The sequence below is a fragment of the Phoenix dactylifera genome, chromosome 16 (assembly GCF_051530095.1).
Source record: "Phoenix dactylifera cultivar Ajwa chromosome 16, Ajwa_hap1_PhDact_Kaust_v1.1, whole genome shotgun sequence".
NCBI classification, from domain to species: domain Eukaryota; kingdom Viridiplantae; phylum Streptophyta; class Magnoliopsida; order Arecales; family Arecaceae; genus Phoenix; species Phoenix dactylifera.
The window spans coordinates 13,807,167-13,831,132 of record NC_143205.1 but is presented as its reverse complement, the minus strand read 5'-3'; the positions used below and the strand labels follow the sequence as shown (position 1 = coordinate 13,831,132).

The following is a 23,966-nucleotide window of genomic DNA, read 5'->3' as shown; positions in this document are numbered from 1 at the left end:
TGCATTTATATGTTTTTTATATTAGAATGATGGAGACTCTGCTAACCATTTCATAGAAATGATGGAAGGGTTATGCATGTCAAACACTTGGGAAGGCACTTCCCAAACTTTGAGTAATAACTTCCTTCCAACTGAAAGAGTGATGCAACCACTGGGCTATTGTGCTGTCTGTTGTTCTGACATTGTTTATTGTGATATACTGCTGCTTTTTGCGATAAGTTCTCTTTTAACTTTTTCTGTTGCAAACTCTGGTTGGCCCAAAATCTTCTGTTACTTACTTTCTTTATTGCATGTTTCTGCCTTCTGATGTTCATTCTTCAATTTTTTCCTGCTCAAGTTTTGTTCTTTATTATCAAGAAAAGATAGATGGTTCATTGTTCATACACTGAATCTTTTCAATGTTTTCAGGGAGTTACTTTTTATATTACCTGCTAACTGTATTCCATTTCTGTTGGTATTATCTGCAGATACATGATGTTAGCTGCAGAATCCTCCGGGAGATTGATTCTGCGTCCTGTACTGTTATGCTGAGCTTTCTTCAAAAGACTGTGGAATGCTCACTAGGCATCTCTAGTACTCAGAGCATCATTTTGGAGAGCACTGCTAGAATGAAAGCCGTAACAGAGATTTTAGATGTTCTCAGGTAGCTAATTTTCATGATTTCGTGAATAGGTATTGGCCTTTTCATGTTTGGTGAGTGCTGCCTCGACAAATGCCTTAATTTCTGTAGGGAGTTGTAAACAATCACGACTTTTTCTAGCATATGATATATCTGATTTTGTTAGCTGAAGTGTGCAAAGCTTGGAGAACAAGGTTATTGATGCTACAGACAAAAATCCTTCTACCATGCTTCGAATAAAAATCTTCATGAAAGAAACTTCTGGAAGTCTAAGTTCTTTCTGTTAAGTTGTATGAGAAACTGCTAATGTTCAAACTTTAATTAGAATTACTGCAGCTGGGATTGATAAGAAAACACTGATTAAAACAGTTATGTGCTAATACTTCGAATTGTCACTGTATGGCATGCATAGCTTTTGCACTAGGAGTATACCTGCTAAATCATCTATTGAATGCATTAATTCTAGGTATGGATGGTATTCACATTTTTTTTCCTGAAATTACATGTGAATGACCCATTATCATTTTTTTTTCAGGTTTACTGTGAAGGCATGTGGAAGAAATAATTCATTATCACAAAGCACACAGTTAATCAGACTCCTTCTCAGTGTCATTGCATGCTTGCATTTTGAGCTAAATAATCTATTTCATTCAAATGGAACCAATACTCCTGCTGCCAATTCTGGAATTGGAGATTCAAAATGGAATGGCTTATGGGATATGCAAACCATTGCATTTTCCATGATAGGAGATGCTTTATCTCGAACAGGATCTTCCATGGAGGCGAATTTATGGCAGTCCGTGGTTGAAGTGAGTATATTTCTCTGTTTAAATTTGGTATCTATGTTAATCATTTTCTCACTTTTTTCCTCTAACCAGGTTTTAAGAAAACTGATGGATTTCTTGGCATCAAAGAACTTGATTGTTGAAAACAATGCCATGTCCAGGTACTTGTTTTTCGATTTTTTATGCTAATGTTCTTATAATAACTGTCAACCAGAAAGAGTTTTATTGTGTCGTTTTGCAGGTTTTACACCACTCTTTTTAATTGTCTGCATTTGGTTCTTTCAGAGCCAAAAGGTTCCCTTTCAGAGCATGTATGTCTATAGCTTCAGCTATATGAATTGACTTTAGAATCATACTTAAAATTTTGCTTTCTGAATATCTGATAATCAACATTCTTTATGAACATGGAAGGTGGCAGGTTTTGTGGCAACACTGCAGATGTTTTTTATGTATGGTCTTCCTAGTAGGTCTTCTTTGCCGCCTGCAACCACTGGTTCAAAGGACAAATCATTTAGTTCTCCAGATATGAAGTCTGGACAATTGGATTGCAGACAAAGTGAACATGGTCGTTATAGACCCCCTCACCTACGCAAAAGGGAGGGGACTAAGATTAATTTAGTGGATGCTCAAAGTTCTTCAGTTAGTGAGCCTTCAAAATACGGATTTGCATCATCTGATTCAGATCATAGTGATAGCGATGGGCTTGTGAAGGACGGTGACCGTTATCGAACCTCCAAAGTTAGATTAGCTGCAATTATTTGTATCCAGGTAATTGTCTTGTTGACATCTTGTCATCTTAATTTTCTGCCATTCTTAACTATATATCAGTAATATGATCTAGTGTTATTTTATAAGTGTGATTATGACTTATACTTAAGGACTTTAAAGCTGTTCATGTGCTCTTAGTTGCTATTTCTTTACCTAAAGGACATATGTAACAGGAAATTTAGCTATATTTTTGCTGTTTTAGTTGCTCAACATCAAGGCCAGTTAGCACCTCTATGAAACTTAGACCTTAGACCGAACTCTTTTGGTGTCTGGTTCATGGATCAAAGTTTCAACTGCAATTCGGCTTATTGACCCGTTATGCCATAAATCAATAAAATAAATAAATTACCATGTCGGCGAACTTATATGAGGAGGCTGTGCAAATGGACATCATGTCATTCTTTTTTGAATGTAATGATTATCATTCTTATCTGTTTTTTCCCCTTTTATTTGATGTTGTACAGGGGTGTAAAATATAACGATCATATGAGAGAGTCCAACTATTTTACAGGATATACATACCTAACAAAATCTTGCATTTGGTATCTTTTCTTTTTTGTCCATGTAAGTGTAAAATGTATCAGCACACACATTCAGAGAGCAAGAATGCCTCACTTTGAATGGGCTATATGTCCTCACAACCTTCATACAGATGCAATGATGTAAGAATTCTATCAGTGATGTGCTATAGGCATATGCATCTGCTTAAAATAATTTCTTGTATACACACACCAAACACAAAAAAAAATATGTACACATACTGTAGATATCCTAGCTTCCAACAAATGCAAATTTGATATTTGGAATAAGCTCTTATGGCCCTTGGCATGACCTGTTCATAACTTCACATTCAGCACTCTTTATTCTTACTTTTTCTGAATCGTAAGTATCAATGATCATGTTTTTAAAACATCATTGAGTAATGTTTTAGTGCCAGCTATCCTTTATTTATATTGCTTCGCTCCTCTACACCATTTTTTTCCCCTTCTTCACTTTTGCAACCATAGGTGCTAGCTAATTGAGGTAGGCTACAGTACACCAGAGCATAGTGGACTAGGTGCTGTTGCAGTGACACCTGAGGAGGTACAGGAGAGGCAAGCTGCAGGCACAACCTATGAGTTTTTTTTCCTTTCCAATCAAGATTTATAAGATATCCTAAACTTCTACATGTGTTCTGGGAATTTGATGCCCTAATTTCTTTGGTATCCTAATATTTGCTTCGTTTCAAAATTTGTCCATCTGAGTGTCATTAAAGAAGTGTATAATCTTAAACCAAGTTTTGTTATATGTTTAATGACAGAGAGGGGCATAAACTAGTTGATGACTGCTTTCTGACTTCTATCTCTGAGACAACCTTTACTGACTAAAATATTTCTTGAAGTTGTTAGCATTTCTTGCATTACATCAAAGTAATCTCAGTGAAATTTCTTGTTCTAAAATTACACGGTGGCTCATAATACATAATGAAGGTAAAAGTTCTTTGATTCACAAAATCTTTCAGCATATTGGAGATAATGAGTTCTAAATGTCTGTGAGTTAATTTATTCGCAAATAAGTCATGCTTGTGGGAATTGATGATGTAATTTTACTTATGGGTTCACTGGTTTTAGGTTTTAAGCAGATGCAGTCGTTTGTTTTAATATGAAGACCAGTTTGAAGGCTGTGAAATATCTAATGAATTGTACACCATTTGTGCTTAAATCTTTAGTATTGCCTACCTCATGTTGCACAAAAAAAGTCAGTAATGCAATTTAGATTTCATTGATCAAATGCTATCTATATCAACAATTAGCAAGCTTTGTGAGTTTACTTGTGGAAATTTTATATACAGTAATTATTGTGGAGAATGGTTGTGATTAACTTGTTTAACTGATTGCATCTGTGAAGGATCTGTGTCACGCTGATCCAAAGTGGCTCACTTCTCTCTGGACGCTACTTTTGCCTGAAAATGATGTACTACAGCAAAGGTAACTTTTGATTGTATCTCTGATATTGCTAGCTTTTTTTCCTGTGGCTTTTCATTTTAGTGACCATCTCCTAAATCGTAAGGTATTTGTTACTTCAAACAGGAAGTATCAAGCTACTCTCATGACATGCTTGATCTTTGATCCTGTAATAAAGGTAAGTTTTCTAGAATTTGAGTGCTTGTGGTTTCAATTATCCTTGATTTTGCTTTCTAGTGCTTCACATCTTCAACAGCTAAACCATGTTGTAGTTTGCATTTTTGTCCTGCAATATCAACAATTTGCTGGAAGCCAAGCCCAATTTTCTTTCTTAAGAATTCCATTTTGCAATAGCACAATAAATGCCTCCGTTTGGAGGCCTGCATCAGTTACCTTCTTTTGCTGATCTTGCCACTATATGTATGGTACATGAGCTGCCTAATATCACAAGACTTGGTGTTCATCATGCTTGTAATGCATTGATAATTCAATTCTCATCTTCTAATGTTTGGATTTTTTATCTTTATTCTGCATTTTTTGCTAACATATCTTCCTTCTATGCAGATACGGATAGAATCAGCGACAACAATAGCTGCTATGCTGGATAAACATTCATCAATATTGTTGCAAGTAGCAGAATATAGAGATTCTTCTAAATGTGGATCTTTTACTACACTATCTAGCTCCCTCGGTCAAAAGTTAATGCAATTACATACAGGTACTACATACTGACCTTTTGCTTTTTCCTGGATTAAGGAAATCTTTGAAATATTTTTCTGGATTATTTGTGGAAGTTTTTTCAAAGGAGAGCTAAGATGAGCTCGGGATTTTTAATATTCTCGAAACACTAAAGTGCTAGGTAGCTTCCAGTGTGGTAGCATTATAGTGGTTTCACGTGCAAATTAATACACACACACACATACATATAACCATGTATGTATAAAACCATAGCAATCAAGCATTATCTCTGGGGATGCCTTGAAAAGTCCTTATTCTCCAATCATACCAATTAAGACTTTGGCATTATTGCATCGTTTTTCAGATACTTCCATCCCAAATCCGTCCTATGCTAACTGTTGTCCTTTCCCTTCCTCAAACTTTATATATACATTCAAGCACCTTTCCTTGTCAAAGAGACCTCATGTAATTTGTTGCGCATGCGTGTGTAGTATACCAAATTGGTTCTCCATCAGTTCATCCTCGATGTAATTTTTACACTGCCTCAAATATGTCATCCCTTAGATGATCATTCTTATACCATGCATCCATCTCAACATTCTTATTTGTGCTTTGTTTATTTTGTTTGTTGGCCAAATATTACAAAGATTACGGCACTGGAGGCCTTATTACGATTTTAAAATGTCTTCCTTAACCTGCAGGGGAATGCATCGGTCGAAAAAGACCTAGAAGCACCTCTGCATTTCTTTTACCCAATTCCTATTAGATGTTTCCTCATTGATCTCTTTGTTAAGTTCCTTGATAACAACACAAATTACAATGTGATTTATCTTACATATCAATATTGACTTGGATTTCATTTTCATTTCCATTTTAATTAAAACTGTGTTCCATATTTTCTGTTTCACTCTACTAAGTTTATGCCCATGTATTTTAAGGCTTTCCTTTGTACCTTTACCTTAGCATTAAATTGTCTTCTTCTTGTGGACTGGTGCAGAATAATTGGTAGATAGTATGCACAATAGTGCGACTTCTAGGTGATAGGCAGTAAGTTCATTTATAACCAATGCGAAGTGATATGGGTTTAGTGCTGGTCCTTGGTTTAAGGACATGCATAACTGTAAATTTATGTCTCGTAAGACCTACTTCATGTCCTTGTCAATGGTCTGGTTACTCTGGTATGCATGTCCTTAACCTTTCAATGTGCCATTTTCTTCACACCTTCTGTCCTGATATATCATATGCTTTCTTAATATCTTTCCAGCTACCTAAGAAGACAGTCTCCATTGTGTACCTTATATACAATGATAAAACCAAATTAGTTATTGGGGATTGTCATCACTTTTCTTTTTTTTTTTAAACACCCTCCCCATAATCAACGTGTTTAAGTCATGACAGCTGGTGCAGTTTTATATGTTCCTTTTTTTCTTTTGGATGCGTATCATCTAACTCTCCTCAAGTCAGTAAACATTTTTTGCTCGTACATATCACTGTTTATGCAATCAACAAAATCAGCGTGCTTTCTCCCATTGTTTCCCAGATATAAGTGGTATTTCATTCTGTTCTACTGTTGTACTTTTGCATAGTCGTGGAGCTTTATTTGTCAATTAATTAAAAGAGAGACCAGCCAAATCCCTTTTTATGCTTTTCCAACACAACTTCTCTAGTAGAATTCTTATTTCTGGAAATAGTTTTTCAATCTTTCTTCAATCGCCCTGTCTTCCACCAAAATTCTATCATGACTTTTATTGGATCTAAATCTCGGATTTCCTCTCTTTGTCCTTGTTCAATTATTAATTTCATATATTTCTTCTTTTGTGTACCTAATATATTATATTGATTATCATTAGCTGTACACAAAGCCTTCCTAACTTGTTTCTTTTTTGTATCTTAGTTTTTTCATACTTTTAAATTCTTCCAATATGTCCCATTGCTTAAGTTAAGCCTTATTTCCATAACTGCCGCTTGTTCCTTGCCAAGCCACAACCAACTATTTTTATATGTTGCCTGCTAGCCTCTGACTACACTGCTGTAGCAATTTTTTTTCTGAATACAATAGTCAGACTGTAATCCTACAGCCTACCTGGTTGAATTCTCAAGTAACAATTTCTATTGTTTAACATTATATCTTTAAAGGATGTATAAGTTTTTCCACCATCTATTTTTAAGCATTTAGCTTTTCCATTTCTTTTCTTCATGCACCTAAGTATGCATCTAGAACCTACTATTCTATGTTGTGTAAGTTATGTTTTTTTTTTTCAATTTTTTGGTTTTTCTAATAGTTCCAGAAATGTTGTACAGTTAAAACTTTTTGCTTTATAATCCTGCCGCATATTCTAGTAGACATTTGATTAAAGTTGAATTCAGTGGCTCAGCCTACAGCCACAAGGTTCATGAGCATTTCTATAGTCTGCAGTCAACATAGTCAAAATTCACAGCACCATTTCTTTTAAAATCTTAATGAAATTTTGTTTCCTTTCTTTGGCAAAATTATATTTTATTTGAAGCATAGCTCTCCCAACCTGAGAGAGCAACTAGAGGCTGGTCATTCCAACCAGCAGAAGGTAGATGTTGTGTGGTTAGGCTTCCTCTTGGTATTGGCTTACAGTCTTTGCATGTCTCTCTCTTTCTTCTTCATAGGAAAAAAACAGTTCAAAACTTCAAATGATGAAATATAATTTGCTCTCATAATGCAAACCTCAGCTTCATATCCCATTCCAACATGTTTAACTTTTCCTTAGCAGATGTGCTCCTGGAGTTGTTTATCATTTTACACACACATATCCCCCCCCTTTTCTCTCACCCCAACCCGCCAAAAAAACAAACACACACACACACAACAAAAACTCTTTAACTAATTTAGAATATTGAATTTCATTCTTTAATATAAAATAATTAATGAGCATAGCTGTTCAGCACTGAGTTCTTTATTCCAGCTACAACATCTTTATTTAATTATGCATGCTCCACCACTTGACTTATTCATCTTTATATTGCAGGTTTATTGTGCTTAATGCAGCGTGAAACTCATAGTGGATTGCTTGCTTCACTGTTTAAAGCCCTCATGCTCCTGATATCTGCTACACCGTATGATTCAAACTCTGTATTTGATTTTCAAAATACATGCTCTTCCATTGTAATCACTAATTGTAATATACTCACACTGAATATTTCATATGATACGATGGAACTGTGGTAGCCCCCTTTTTCCCAGTCAGCAGCGTTTATGCTGACAAAGACACAAATTTCTTATACCCTTTGACATTTCTTGAGATCTTCTACCTTCTTCTTTTCTAAGACCTGCTTTTGTTTTTTTGCTGTTAAAATCTAAACTGTCAGTGCTGTTATTTATGGACTTTATTTTCCTTCTCTTTACTGGTTATGTTTAACAAACAGGTATTCTCGAATGCCTGGAGAGCTGTTGCCAACAGTTATTGCATCTCTGCGTGCTAGGATAATGGAGAACCTTGCATTAAAAAATGAAAATATTGGTCTTCTGGTTAGTTATGTTTGATTTTTCTGTCAGAAAATTCTCTATTATGTCACTTACGTATCTCATGCCTTTTTGGCAGCTTAGCGATCTTAGTTGCTTGGGTACAGCACTTTCTAAATCACCTCCTTCATTACATGTCTTAAAATTGCTTGAAGAAGGTGCTTCAGGTTAGCTTACCTTTTGAAATCATTACTGATGAAAATTCTCCATTGCAAAATTATTTTGGTGTTACTGCTGGATAACATTTGGTGCAATTAGACTGTTTAATATCTTTGTCACCAATATATGTTGTAATACTAGCTTTGTAGGCTTGTGATAATTTTAATTGCGTATGTAAGATTTTGCTATCCAATATGTGCCTATGCCATTTGCCTGGTTGTTTTTGCTGGGAGGAAGCTTAATAAAACCTCGACATTACAGTATTTTGTGACAAGTTTTTTGCAGGAACTTCTTCTGTTACATATCCGAAAATTAGATCTCTTTAATGGCCACTTCAGTTACAACGAATATAATATTTTGCTTCTCCAAGTTGCATTTATTTCCTGGATATACTTCTTTTTCCCTTTGAGCAGACTTTTCCCAAGTACATATCCTTCTTCAATAAGGTTTGTTCATAAAGGATTTAGGTGCTGGTGTGTACTTGTGAACCATTTTGTGTCAAGGTAGACATTTTACAAGGGATATTTGCCTCTTGATTTGCATAATTGACCCATTTATGGCTACAAGCCCTAGGACAACCATGCAACTGCCATAACCTGGTATGTTATGCTGCTGTATCATGTCAGTCAGTCCATGACCAGCGCAGGTTCAGCATGCGGTATTTTGGTTATTGTACTCCAAAACACATCAAACGAAAAAAGGGAGTGGGAACAGGAGTGCAGGATCAAGACTCTAGGCATGGTGCTAATGTGCTATTAATTTAGAGCTGCTCACAATTCAGATGGCTAGAGGAACAGGAATGGAAGTGCTTGTTTTGAACAGGCTAGGTACCATACCCTAGATATCACTATGAATTTAAGGGTTATCATTAGAAACTACAGTTTGAAGTTGCATACTTGCATCTGACTTGTTATTGTGGTGATGATGGAAACTGTTGAAATTGACAAACTGGTGGAGTAAGAATTATGGTATTGTTTGTTTCAAGTCTGGTATTGTCAGTTTCTAAAAGGTTCCAAAGGTTCCAAAATGAAAAATGAATTAGAAATGGTTCCCTCTTATATCTAGTCTGATGATTATTCTAACTTTTGTTTGCTTTGGTAGAGCTATTGTAGTTTGTTTACTTAAACGTTTGAAAGTTGCTTTAGTCATAGCCAAAATGACTTAACATGGGAATCTTAGTCATCTGTGGCAGCCTGTTTGCATGTACATATAATATTACTTGTGCAGTTGTCCTAATACAAGCCAATTCGAATACATATTGGTGGACTTCATAATTATACTGAGCATTTGGAATATGGTTTTTGTTACATAGAAGAGCTGAACTGTATGCTCTTTTGGCAACTTCACTGCAACAGCTCCTTTGTCTTTGTATATTTTAGGTATTTTCCATTTTCCAATTTGTTTTTGATAGTGGCTCTTCACTTGAAACATTAAAATTGATTATGCGCTATTTTTATATATTTGAATTTTAACATGATTTCCCGATGTATTTTAGTTATGTATAAATTTCCAATATTCTTGGCAGAGAAAATTCCAGAAGTATCAATTCTTTTTTAAACATGTTCCTGTAATGGTGAAAAGATATAAGCTCTTGATTGCAAAAGGGAAAAGAATTTAAATGAGGAAAATTTAGGATTTCTTACTCTTATTGGGTGCGTTGGTAGGAGTAGGAGAAAAATTATTATGACTTGTAATGAGTAACAGTGGAACCTGATTCTAGTCTTCATTCAGGTCATACTCAACGAGAATCAAGTGTACCTTTGCTTTTATTGCAATTATCGGAGAGGGGGAGGCATCCAGCAATAAGATTTGAGGCTTTCCAGGTATAATATTGTTGTTAATTATGCTCAAGGGTTCTATACAATTTGATTTAAACATAACTAGTAAAAGATGCTTATGATATGCCGTACCGGCCCGAACCAAGCAGTACGGTACCGTACCGGTTTGATACTCAGTACGGATGGCGTACCAACACTCGGTACATCCAAAAATTTTCATACCGTACTATACCGATACTATGCTAGTATGGCACCGGTACAGGATCCGATACCGAGACGGTGAACCTTGCCTGAGATGCATGGTGAATACAATTGTGCTTCTGTACATGAAGTAAAACTAGAAACAACTTTGTATGCTGGTAATTATTTCAAGACATATTTGTAGTAAGGATTACTTAAAAAAAATAATTAGCATTCTACATCTCTTTAAGCATTATGTTTCGTAAAATATTATGTGTGGGATGGCAACTCTATTTAAATGTTTTAGCCACCACTTTTGTTCTACTGCTACGATGCATCTTACACCTTAATTCAACATAGTGGTAATTTATTGGACAACTTTGGTAGACTCATTTTTATTTTTGTGATTTCATATGTTCTAAATCCTCATACTAAAGCTACAATTGAGACACAATCAGAAGTCCTTCAGGATTTCAGTGAGAGTGGGTTGGGTTAAAAACCAAGTGGCAAGTTTGTTATAAGTTCAACACCATTTCCTTTTCATTTAATCTTTTGTTCATAGATTCATTGTAATTGAATGAAATTCTTTGACATAGCCTATCATACCACATCAATGAAACAAACACAAACTTCTTGAATGATGAGAATTGATATTGATGATATAATTCTTAATGGTGTTGAAACTGGATCGTGATCCCAAGAAAAGGAAAGGGGCAAAGAATCATGTGAGGATCTAAAAATCATTAATCTATATCTTGAAGGAGTAAGATTTTGTCCAAACTAAAAAAAGCAAGGTTTTCAAAATAGGTGGTGTTTACTAACTGAGAAGCCAAGGTTTGCCGAACTGGTACTGGAAGGCATACCAGCTGGCAACCGGTTCGATACGGTTCGAGTCCATACCGTATCATTTCGGGGTGTACGAACACAAGGAGAGCCAAAGAGGGAGAAAAGGAGAGAGGAAGAGAGAGGAAGGGGGAGGGTGAGGGAAACCCTAACTCGAGCGCGCGCGAGAGAGAGAGGGCTTACCAGAATGTGGGCGGCAGGGGGCAGACCATTGTGGGCGGTCGGGGGGGGGGAGGGAATGAATCACGAGCAGGCTGTAGGTGGTTTAATAGCCGGAGAGGAGGGGTTAAGCGAATTGGCCCTATCTCGTTTTAATAGCCTGATCGTGCCGGTCACTGACCAGTCCAATTCAATACACCCCAAACTAGCCGGTTCGGTTAGTTTGGCAAAATGTGAGAAACAGATATAGAGATCTAATTATTATAGATTTCTAATTCTATCCCAGTTATGATAGAACTAACATTGATGTCTCCAAAATTACCCTTCTTATATGAGGATGCTACACATTCTAAATTAATGCGGAATATCATGTTAGGACATGTATATTAATAATTCTGCAAAGGGCATTGCATTTCATGTATGGTTTCCTCAACTTCTAGTGAAGTAAGCTTGCATTGACACTTGGTATACATATTATCCTTTTGTTGTGGTTGCAGGCCCTGAGAGCAATATCTCACAATTACCCCAACATAGTCAACAGATTCTGGGAACAAATTTCAGCTACTGTTTATGAATTGCTGCAAATACAAATTCTTGATGATTCTAGCTCTGAAGTTGTTGGTTCGTGTACGGGCGAAATTGGCAAAACCTTAGGGTCAACCATGGAGAGATGCATTATGGCTGGTATCAAGGTATATTGTTTGCTCCAGCTGTGTAGGGTTAATATCTTGCACCTTAATACATAGTATAATATCCTAAGAGTTCGTTTGTTTCGCGACCGGAATTAAAATCGAAATCGGAATGGATTATAATGGAAATTGGAATAGCCATATTCACCAACGTGTTTGGTTCATAACTGGAATCGGAATTGGAATTAGAATGAGATTTGAATACTGGGGGAGAGTCGGGATTGGTGCATTTCCCATTCTCCTTTGGAATCGGAATGGGAATGGGACTCCTCCCCGCACCAAACATGCCCTAAATTCACTGTTGCATCTTACGTCATATCTTTTCTACAAACCATCTATTTTCCTATCAAGCCATTTGGAAACTTTGTGTATATGATCATTAGATATTACATATGGCAGAAATGGGAACTATATGGCTTATATAATAAATTGTAAAAGAAATCATTGGTAATTACATAACCAATGAAATGGTGTACTAATATATCTGGTTTTTTATAAGGTTGCAAATTATTAAGGGTTATGTATCCCAGCCACCGAGTACAGTAGTTCATCTTGCCATCTTGGGAACATATACCACACTTCCAACATATTTATACTCATGAGGATAGGTGTTCTCGAATGTCAAAATATTCTTTTGCATAAGGCTTGTGTATTTATAATTGTTATAATTATTTTTCTTTTTTTTTTGAGGGAATGGGAGGCCAAGCAATCCAGAAAATTAATCAGTATAATAATTTTCAGTGAGTGTTGACAATTCATTGTGGATGCCAATTTCTAATACGCAGACCTTTTTTAAGTGCTCATATGCACACTTGCATGGACACTCAGAAGTCCTGTTTGTTGAGTTTGTCGGGCGAAAAAATCTTAAATTCTGAAATGCTGCTAATAGTTTGTTTCAAGAATCAAAGTGGTACCTATACTTGTATTGTTGTACCTTACTGGTGTGTTGTGGATGGGTATGATACTGTACTGCAACACGGTATTGCCTTGGAATTCCAGCACTAGAAAAATGAACTGTGTGACATGTATTGTTATCGTACTGTACCGAGGGGTGAGCCAGTATGGTACTGTACATCCAATACAGACCAATATGTATCAATTGGCATTGCATCTCTCCCTACTATACATGCGTCAAGTCTGCAAACTCCGGTATACCTTGCTCCTGTTACACTTAGTTATGGTGGATCGCATGTATCTTCACATTTTCCCCAATTTTCCTCTTTCTCCTTGCTGTATGCATATGCTGTAATCCAGTTACTTGTCTTGACTTCCATCATGTTTCCTTCAGAGCATTGAATCTGTATATACATAGTATAAAGTCAAAGCAAAACAAAATTTTCCTCTGGATTACAGCATCTGTGGCCTTAATATCACATAAATTTAGATTAGCAAAAAAACAACCATTTGTCATTATCTTTAAACTCATTTTCAGACATGAACTTTTAGTATTCTCCTTCGGCTAATTTGAATCATCTTGTGCATTTCTTTCTGAGTAAACAAAGCTTAGCTTAGCATACCCTGGACTATTGCAATCAGGTTCTGTCCATATTTCTTCTTAATGTATAGCCATGTAATTCTCACTTGCTATTTACTAGCATATAAAAAAATATTGTCATTTCTATCTGTAGTTTTTATCATGAATTTTGAGCTATTTGTGTTAGCTATATCTAAATATAGTTGTGCAATTTTTGATAAATGAAATTAATAGATGAATGTGTTAAACGGATGATATATGATGATAGATTTTTATGGATTAGGTAAAAGATATTTTGACTTGTTCAAAACATGCTATTCTTAAGTAAGATGCCAGAAACTTCTTTTAAATTGAATCTATTATGTTTTTGCCTATGTCTACAAAATACATGTATCGCAGTGTACCACATCCACTCTTGACATACACTGGCACTGAAGGATATGCAAGTTCCTTAAACTATTTCTGACTGACGTGCTACAGTGCATTTTTATGTAATAGTTTTCACAGTGCATGCTAGTTTATTCTAAATCAAAGAAATCCACAAACTATCTAATGTTTGAATCATGTGCACTAGCTATAGTTATTCTCTGGCAACATAATCTGGAAGGGATGGGTTACTATAATACAAGTTAAGCTAATCAAATCCTATGATATGAAACTGACTTGTGATTTAGGTTTTGGATGAGTGTCTTCGTGCAGCATCTGGATTTAAAGGAGCAGTTGACCTTCTAGAATGCAGACTACAAGACATCCAACAGATATCTGATTCTTCTAGAAGGAAGAGGATTTCGTCTGCCCCTTCATACGAACTTGATGGTCTAGGGGCATCAAGCAATTATACAGCAGATTGTCAGTCTGGGTGTGAGCAGTGGAATGGGATGATTGAGAAGCATCTACCTAAGTGTTTGCCACATGCTTCTCCTATGGTATGTTATAATGTTGCTGACTCATCTTTTTTATTTTTTTTAATTCATCTTTCAAGACATCATATTCTTTAGTTACCACTTCTGTGTTTAGGTTCGAGTCCAACTAAACTAAGTAGCACTCCTATTTGTGGAATGGGCGTCAACCTTCCTTTTACATTCTTGAGCTTGCCCTCATGTCTCTTTGTTGTGCTTGGAGATTATTAGGAATATACTTGAAAGGGCATGGGACAAATTCAATCTTTGTAATATGATGTTCAGTTCTTATTACATAGTGAAGATTATATTCAGATGAGAATGAGTAATACATATAACTCAGTGCAGGCCTATCCTTGTTTTTCGTTCGTGTACTCAAAATACCTGCTAATCTCCACATTGTGTACTGCTGTTGACTGGTACAAATATCTGGAAATATTTACAGTTGTTGGCTGTATGCTGCTTATCTGCTAGTGCCACCGGATATCATGCACCATTAAACCATACCCATGTATGAATTTCTGCTTATGATGGTTTCTGATTTTTTTGATTTATGAATCTAAGCTGCTATACAACTGCTAGCACGATTTTCATGATGGTAGAGAGTGGGGACTAGGGACTCAGAATGACTTGACGAAGTAAGTATTTGTAATTCTGCTAAGTGTTGGGTGCATCTTGAGGAAGTGTTCAAAATAAAATTCAGCAAGTGAGACATTAATCAGGAAAAAGCAGAATATATCTGTGGATGCACATAAGTCAGCTGAATCCAGATTATGTCCAGATTATGGAATTTAATTTAATTATGTAAGAAGCAAATTTATTATTCATCATTTAGTCATTTAAAAATAGTGAAGATGTACGTTAAGTCCAGAGATGAATTGCAACTTAATTTGCACATGGATTTTAAAAAAAAATTCCTCTTAAATCTGACCTCAAATAGTTGTGACATGGCTTGGTGGTTATGGTTATGTTTTTCTTAAAGTTGTGCTTTTATTACTTCAGGTGAGGGCAGCATCAGTTACATGCTTTGCAGGAATGACTTCTGCCGTTTTCTTCTCTCTCACCGAGGACAAACAAGAATTTGTTATTTCTTCAGCTGTATGTTCAGCCAACTTTGTGGCTTAGGTCTAGTGATAGTTGCAATGAGCTGTTTCTTAACAGAAGTTAGACAACAAGAATGTGTCTAAATAGCCAATTATATATCCTGCGTAGGTTACTGCAGCAGTCAAAGATGCAGCTCCATCTGTCAGATCAGCTGCTTGCAGGTCCATTGGTGTAATTGCATGTTTCTCACAAATTGTTTCTCGGTACTTTTTTCAGCTTGTTTTAGATTTTGAGAACACATAAGTCTAAATCTATTAATCAATCTACGGATTCATTTGTGAACAATAATAATCAGAAGAGTTCCTTTTTTCAGCTCAAGGGTGCTTAATGAGATTATTCGTGCTGCTGAGTTCAACACACATGACCCCTTAGCCTCGGTATCTGCACCCTCCCTTAACACTGTTGCTTTTCTATTATTCTTAGATATTAACTTATAGACTTTTTTCATTTTTTTTCGATACTTCATTCAGGTTCGTATTACGGCCTCCTGGGCTTTAGCAAATATATGTGATTCTCTTCGCCACAAAGCAACCGAACTGCGCTTGGAGAACTCAGCAGGTAGTTTTAGCAAGCACTGAACTGGTTTTGCTAGTTTTTATAGTTCAAACTCATATGTCCTTGAATTCTCAATTGCAGGTGAAATTACTGATTCTAAGTGCATATCTCTTTTAGTGGAGAGTGCTTTGCAGTTAACCAAGGATGGTGATAAGGTGAGGAGATTAACATACAACTGTCTCATCTAATGATAAACATGCGCTTACTTGGTCATTGCAATATATAACTAAACAATATAAGGATTCATAAAATGAGAAAACAATGAATGTATAACTACTTTAACTACTAGCCGTTAAAGCCCAGTAGCTGAACTCTTCTATTGAGGTTTCTGTACTTGCTTCAGATTTCAGAATCTTGCCTCCTCTCTTGTTCCTGCATTCACTTCCTTATGCTTTTTGCCCCATCTTCAGGAAAAGATATTTCATCTCTACAGTTTACCAAAATTAAAGATGATGAATAATGCATACTAAGCTCAGGTTCTGTATAACTACTTTCATCTTATATTTCTGCATCGGTATCCATAGCTTGAGAAAAAAATCCACTCAAATGTTTCAACTACTTTCACAAGAAGTTCAAATAAACCTCACCATCCAACAATTTCAGTTTAGATGTTTCACCCCAGAAACTTTTGATGGTGTTTAAGCTTATTTGCAGTCAAATTCTTCTTATCTTTTATTGGTTGTGGCTCTCTCATTATGCAAGGACAAATAGGTTTTCAAATAACCATCATCTTGCATCCCAATCATCTATCATCTTGTTAAGGAACAAAGGTCCACTATGTAATATGATGCTCCACACCATTTCATTGGGACCATTGTAAAGAACATAATGAGAAAAGTTTGTCATAAGACTATTTGTATTTTGTACTATGCTATCAGTCATGGCTTGAGGAGGTTTGCCATCTTCAAGTAAGGTTCATACATCAAATGATGTTGTGATAGTTTCTGATATTCTCCCTAGCTTTCTTTGTCGCTCTGGTGAGAACCATTTCTTGTGAGACAATCTTTACATGTCACATTAGAAATAATGGATGTCTTACTTCTACCACCAAAAATGCCCTGAATATAGCCACCAATGATTGGAGGACCATTGGTAAGCACCTTGGTTTGAGTATTGAAGGTGTGATCTTAATATACTGTAATTTTAGTACAATCTAGTAGTTTCAACAAAATTTCAAGTACTATCAGTGCAATCTTGTATCTCAAGTGCAGTGTTGCTTGATTCCTTTCTTTTGTCTGTGCCCTAGTTTTATTAGGTGGTTCGAGATAGACAACCTTGGAACTCTATACCATGGTAGTCGAACTACTTAGGCGACTCAAAGCAAAAGACATTACTTAAGTGCCGATACACCTAGCTTAATTTAGAAGGACCTTACTTCTTCATTTTGGGTTCGTACTATATTTAATAATGTAATATTTTGACAAGCATCATGTCATTTGTTGTGAACATATTGTATAGATGGTTAACTATAAGAAACACTTCTTAAAATGTACTAAAGTTTGTAAAATCTATTGGGAATATAACATATGCCATTTTGTTAGCTCGTAGAGATTGTTTGGCTTCTTTGGTGGTCAAACGAGCTGGAGATTGGAACATAGATTCAAGATTTCAAATTTAAAAAGTCTGGAATGCTTATAACGTGATATGCATTTGAATGGACCTCAAAAGAAAGTTGTATTGCATTATACACACATGCACACATATATTCTGAATTTATGGTATTTAAATATATTTTTTATTTAAAAATTATTAAAAATATATAAATAACTAATAAATATAAAAAATTAGTACCATGTAATAGATAAATTAGATATATATTTTTGAAGTAGAAAATATTATCTTAATCGTAACGAAATTTTACTATTTTTAAATAATTGATAAATTGACGTACTTAATAAATCTGTAGAAATAGAACCATCAAGAAAAAATGAGCCAGAGTGCAACATTAGTCGGGATCATGGGCAAATGCTCTCAGGTCGGCACCATTAGAAGTGAAACTGGTGCAACACATAGTTCAAGGAAGGAGGGGTAATCAGGTAGAAGCAGCATTTAGCTAGTGGTTATCTCGACATATCTATGTACTGAACATATCCATAGGAGTTTCAACAACTGATGAGAAGCACTTCGCCGATTTCATAGCAGTGAAGGATAGGGCTGCCAAGAAGAAGGCAGAGGTGGGTCGCCGAACAGCAGAGCCCTCTTTCTATCACTTCAGGGAGTTAGAGGAGACGTCCGCTCTAGATGACGAGGAGGTACAGATCCAGGCTACTATTCAGGCAACCCTGCATGATCAGTGGTAGCAGGATGAGGTGGCTAAGCATAAGGCTCGATTTGGACCCTTATACTATGAATCGGGTTTCGGTTCTATGAGCAGCAGGGCAAATCAAGAGTTCAGAAGGACCTACTCAGTTAAGGAGGCCGTCAGTAGAGGCGGTGGTCGTATTGCATCTATACTGAAGACTTTTGGTAGCAAAAAGAAGTTCTTCAGGATGATTCCATCAGAAGGCACCATCCATAATTTAGATCCACATGCCTTTTCAGTAAGAATTCGAAGCAGCAAAGGCTTGACATAATGCTAAAGAAGGATAAGAAGAATATGCGGCGAGCTATTGGATTCTGGTTCCATTTCGGCTATATTCCAACGAATGCGACAAACGATACATACTATAGGTCTGTCTCTTCTGTCTTTTCCTCCATACAGGTTGTTGGCCTCAGTATAGATCCTTCAGGACCAAAAGACATCTACGGTGAGCTTCTTAACAATGATAAGGAGCTTCTTGCCTCATACAAGAGCAAGTGGCCCACATATGGACTAACAGTGATGTGTGATGGTTATTACCATGTCTATCAGGTAAAGCATCATCAACTTGACATATTGTGATATAAAAAAATTTTCTATAAATTGGTTGATGCTTCCAATCAAGTGTACGACGCCATGTACACCCTCAGATTAATAGAGGAGGTGATTGATCAGATAGGAAAGAAGAATGTAGTGCAGGTGATCACTAATAATGGGCCACAATATAAAGTCGCCGAAGAGATCTTGGAGCAGCGGCCCTATATTATCTGGACTCCATGTGCTGCACATTGTATCGACCTCATATTGATAGATATTGCGAAAATTTGTAGGGTGCAGCAGATAGTGGAGACAACCCAAACTATCACCTAATATATTTATAATCATATATAGGTCTTATCACTGATGAGGTATGTAATGGAAGATCTTGAGACCAGGTGTGACATGGTTGGCTACCAACTACATTGCACTTGATAACCTTCTTAAGAGAAAAGCAATCCTATGTCAGATGTTTATCACCCCCAGGTGGGAAGAAAGTAGATTTGCAAGGACCAACATTGAAGGGAGCATTGTTGAGGACTTGGTGACAAGGCAGACATTTTAGTAGTGGGCCGAGAAAATAGTGAAGGCTATCAAGCCATTGTATAAAGTGCTTCGGACCGTGGACAATGAGAGATATATCCCCAGATGGGTTTGTATCATATGATGGATAGGACAAATTCAGATCAGGAAGGCAGATTTGACGTATACCCAGGAGTATATCGATATCATTGAGCAGTGGTGAGACTACCAAATAAGTAGGAACTTACATGTAGCAGATAAGTAAGAATATTGAAAATTAGATTGTTCCTGTATTTGTACAATTTTACTAAAACAATTACGAACTCTATCTGCAGCATACTACACAAACTTGAGGTTTTAATACATTGTATTTGGAATCGATATGGATGACAAACTTCTGGCCGCTCTGCATAATATGATTTATAAGATAGTCTGATCTAGAAGTCGCGGCGCAATGTCTAAAAGAGGTAAGTTAACTCAAGTGGCATGTGTAGTTAATTGACATCGTCAGTTATTAACATATTATAATACGGTTTTTTTTATAAACCAAAATATTTAGAAGGCACTGACAGCTTTGGAGTCTCGGCAATTATCGTAAGTAAGAAAAGTATAAATCCATATATATTATACATCAATAATAATTATTATTTGGCGTTGAATAGTTACTAATATGATATTATCTTATATGTAGTATTCTTCATATTTTTACAGATAAATGGTAGATTCATTTTGGTCCGCGAGAAATCTTAAGCAGCTAACTATTTAGATCCTCTCCCAAGAGAGAAAGTGGAGATAAAGTACATAGATTCGATCTATAATGCTTTTGATGACAATGAGGATGATCTTATGATCAGATGGCTTATGGGCCAGCAACAGAAGTCGGAGCTTGATGAGCGAGGATCATCTCCATGACCGGCCAATTTTGTAGCTAGTAAGGCTAAGATCGATGCAGGACAATGGGCAGATCACAATGTTTCACGCATCCTTCCTGCAGATTAACCACAGCCATAGAGATTACTGGGGAGCCGGTCATCACATGACTCTTTATCCGAGACATCCTCTCAGAGATATGATCGAGAGCTACTTAGACGGGGCCACCACACTATTCGATCAAGAGAGCAACATCCATCCTTCCAGCATAGCCAGGCAGAGAGGGGCACGAAGGATAAGTAGATAGCTGCTCAGCGCACCAAAAAAGAAAAAGAACATGTAGCCCCGTTAGAGAGTGCGGAGGAGTTAGTTTACTCAGATTCAGATATCAGAAACAACAATGACAGTTCTGGTGGTTATGGATCTACTGGCCAGAAAGGGAGTGGAGGACATGAGACCACCATTTATGAGATAGTCGCAGGGTGGTCTTCAATTCACCGATAAGTGTTAGTTTATGCATGCTACACAGAATAGGGATCACGGTGCACGATTTGGTAAAGTCTGCGAGGTTACAACTGCATATAGGAGACCGGATCCTGGAGGTCATTTAAAAGAACACGATATAGTTGCAGATTATCTCGCACGTGGAGAAGGATCCATAAATATATCGGATTCCGAGTCGTATACTGGATCCTATTATCCACAACCATAGATAGCCTATGAGCTATATGGATATGGATATGGTGCGTCCGAGGCATTGTCTTCCGGTGGCTACTATCCTACACAGCTCGAAGCATCTTATGAGTCGGCTTTTGCTGCCGGCATATTTAGATAAGTCTCTACAATTGTATTATCAGCTATAGGACATCTCTCAGAGCCAAAGCTTCAGCGAGAGATCCGAGAGTGCTTATAACCTGGAGCGCGTTTCTTATGGGATGAACATGCAGGACTGCAACGTCGCTTGGTTAGAGGGGTGGGCTGATATGCCTCTTGACTATGCTAATGATCCAGATATCCACGAAAGGCATCGCCACTCAACGAAATTTTAGAGATCAGTATATGTTGTACTTTAAATATATGTAATTGATTGTATTATTTTATATTTTCTATCTTGTTAGTTGATTTTAGGATATTTCATGTTGCTTCTTGTAGCATGTAATATCTCACTAATTATTTTATGTTTTGTATTACTTTAAAACAATAAGATGCATTATTTAGGTATACTGAGATCATAGAAGCATCAAAAAATATCAATTTATACTTAACATCATTGAAAAAATTGAAAAAAAAAATTGATTACCAATTAATCAAACTTGAATAGCTCCAGATAAAAAAAATAGGCATGTCGGTTCCGAACCGGTACACCCAAGCATATCATGTTTTGGTACGATATCGAACTGGTATCGTACCGACCTGCCCGCTGGCTGGTACGGCTCCGGGTACCGGTTCAGCGAACGTTGCTATATGTACTTATTGTTATTGCTTTGACAAATCTTACCTTCTTTGCTGTTGGGGTGTTATACCAACTGGAACAATCATAATCCACTGTAGGAAGGCTATAGAATTCAACCTTCCCTATTAATCCTCTACTGCCAAAAGAATTATCTGAGTTACATCTTCAGCTGTTTAATACTATCCATTCCTTTATTTGTGAAATGATCTAGGTTATTTGTGAATTCCTCGTTTTATCAGGATGAGGACGAGTATTCCATTTTTTGCATGTCCAACAGTTATTACCTCTTCTTTAGAATAAATTTTTAATTAAATTGTAGTTTCTAAAGGTTTACTTTTTTATTAGATTAAATCTAATGCTGTGAGGGCCCTTGGAAATCTTGCAAGATTCATCAGATTTACTCATCATTCTATAACAAACGATAGGCCAAGGTATGGCTTTTTGGAACTCCACTAGGCTCACTGAACTTTCACCAAGCAATGTCTGTAAAACCTGAAATAGCCTTTCTTTTATTGGCCAGCAGCGTGTCATATTCAGCCTTGTCTGGTGATTCCCAGTGGCTTGAGAGAATGGTGCAAGCATTTGTTTCATGTGTGACTACTGGAAATGTAAAGGTACATCGTCCCTGTGTTTATATTCTGACATCAAACAATTCAGAAATTATTTTAGTAAACTTGCAATGCTAGAAGAACTAGCAGTCTTTATATGGGACATATCCTATTAATTATAGATTTTATGGATTATTGATGGTGACAGTTGAGCATCGTATGATTCTTTGGCAAAGTGTAACTATTTGGTTTTGCTACTTAGCTAATTTACTTGGAAAGATTCATTAATATTGCTACTTGTTGTGGATCACCTTGAACTTTTGGGCTTGTGTCCAGGTCCAGTGGAATGTTTGCCATGCTTTGAGCAACTTATTTATGAACGACACATTGAAGCTGCATGATGCGTCTTGGTAAGGAGCCATTTTTCATATGCAATTTTGTTATTAGGCTAGTTTAATAGACAATAGCAATGTGTCCATGTCTTAAATATTCGACTGAAATATTATGATGCTTTTACTTACCACTCTTGTCTGAATTTATGCTCAAAATGCCTGGAAAATAATAATCATGTGCTTTAAAGATCATTTAGAATGCATCAAGCAGCCTACAGGTTTAATGGCTTGACACCCTGTATTGATATTATTTATTGGTTAGAACCATACAAACCTGTTGTGTTTTGGTTCATAGTTCATACGTTTTTTGTTGTGTAAATCAAAATCATGTTGTCGATCGATAATTTATTTGCTATATAATTCATTTTAAAACAACAGCACCATTGGCATTTCTCATTTTGTGTTCAGTTGATGCCTTAAATTGGGGAGTAGCATATCTCATAGACATCCATGCACACAGTTTTCTTTACGGATTAACTTAATATTGAACCTCATTAGTCACAATTTTTGCTCTTTGTACACCAGTAGACTACTAGAATTGCTGTATTCAATATTATAGCTTGATTGCCCTTTCTAACCCCCAACTGACCCCTCGCCCCACCATAACTATGGCTTACCTTTTTTTCTTTTCTTTTTAATCTTTTCCATTGTTATTCTTGTTTATTCATATGATCTATTTCTGACTCGTCAATTTTCATTGATTATGTAAGACTTGCTTGGCCTTACTTTCATGTTGATGGTTTGATGGAAGGAGTTTGTTTCAAAGATTATCTTGTGTGGCATCTGACAGGGCACCTGCTGTTTATAGCATTCTTCTATTGCTCCTTCGTGACTCTACCAATTTTAAGATCAGAATACATGCTGCTGTTGCATTAGCTGTTCCAGCAACAAGGCTTGGTTAGTGATGATCTCTCTCTCTCTCTCTCTCTCTCTCTCTCTCTCTCTCTCTCTCTCTCTCTCTTTATATATATATATATATATATATATCCCCTCCCACCCGCGCGCGCGCGCATACACCAACCAACCCTCCATATTGCACTCTCGGTATAACTTTGTGCTACTGTTACGTTCTGTTTTCAATTGCCATTTAAAACTAGACTTAAAAGATCATCAAAATGTATTTCTCGTGTTGTTATTACATATTCGCTTGTGCAATATGGAGTCTATAAGTTAAACGGCACGCAGCATATTATGTTCTACTTATCAGTTTGGAGTGTTA

At 36.4% G+C, this 23,966-nt stretch overlaps 1 protein-coding gene across 5 annotated transcripts in view; it reads left to right on the top strand.

Annotated features, from left to right (window-relative positions):
* The window catches only part of LOC103724153 (ARM repeat superfamily protein), a 30,889-nt gene that overhangs the window by 5,003 nt on the left and 1,920 nt on the right, over positions 1-23,966 (top strand). Inside the window, exons 3-25 of one of the 5 annotated variants that reach the window (XM_088712976.2) lie at positions 468-643; positions 1,155-1,428; positions 1,498-1,565; positions 1,646-1,715; positions 1,823-2,172; positions 4,060-4,139; positions 4,242-4,293; positions 4,680-4,833; positions 7,793-7,880; positions 8,190-8,292; positions 8,366-8,453; positions 10,177-10,268; positions 11,903-12,097; positions 14,243-14,494; positions 15,470-15,565; positions 15,680-15,774; positions 15,885-15,948; positions 16,042-16,129; positions 16,208-16,281; positions 22,153-22,238; positions 22,328-22,421; positions 22,692-22,765; positions 23,538-23,644. In XM_088712976.2, coding sequence (XP_088569102.2) covers positions 1,843-2,172; positions 4,060-4,139; positions 4,242-4,293; positions 4,680-4,833; positions 7,793-7,880; positions 8,190-8,292; positions 8,366-8,453; positions 10,177-10,268; positions 11,903-12,097; positions 14,243-14,494; positions 15,470-15,565; positions 15,680-15,774; positions 15,885-15,948; positions 16,042-16,129; positions 16,208-16,281; positions 22,153-22,238; positions 22,328-22,421; positions 22,692-22,765; positions 23,538-23,644 — 2,212 coding nt within the window. In that variant the 5' untranslated portion in view covers positions 468-643; positions 1,155-1,428; positions 1,498-1,565; positions 1,646-1,715; positions 1,823-1,842. Of the gene's footprint in view, positions 1-467; positions 644-1,154; positions 1,429-1,497; positions 1,566-1,645; positions 1,716-1,815; positions 2,173-4,059; positions 4,140-4,241; positions 4,294-4,679; positions 4,834-7,792; positions 7,881-8,189; positions 8,293-8,365; positions 8,454-10,176; positions 10,269-11,902; positions 12,098-14,242; positions 14,495-14,912; positions 15,123-15,469; positions 15,566-15,679; positions 15,775-15,884; positions 15,949-16,041; positions 16,130-16,207; positions 16,282-22,152; positions 22,239-22,327; positions 22,422-22,691; positions 22,770-23,537; positions 23,645-23,966 lie in introns of those variants that run through there. The other 4 variants (XM_008815324.6, XM_026800392.4, XM_088712975.2 and 1 more) reach the window with 4 other exon arrangements.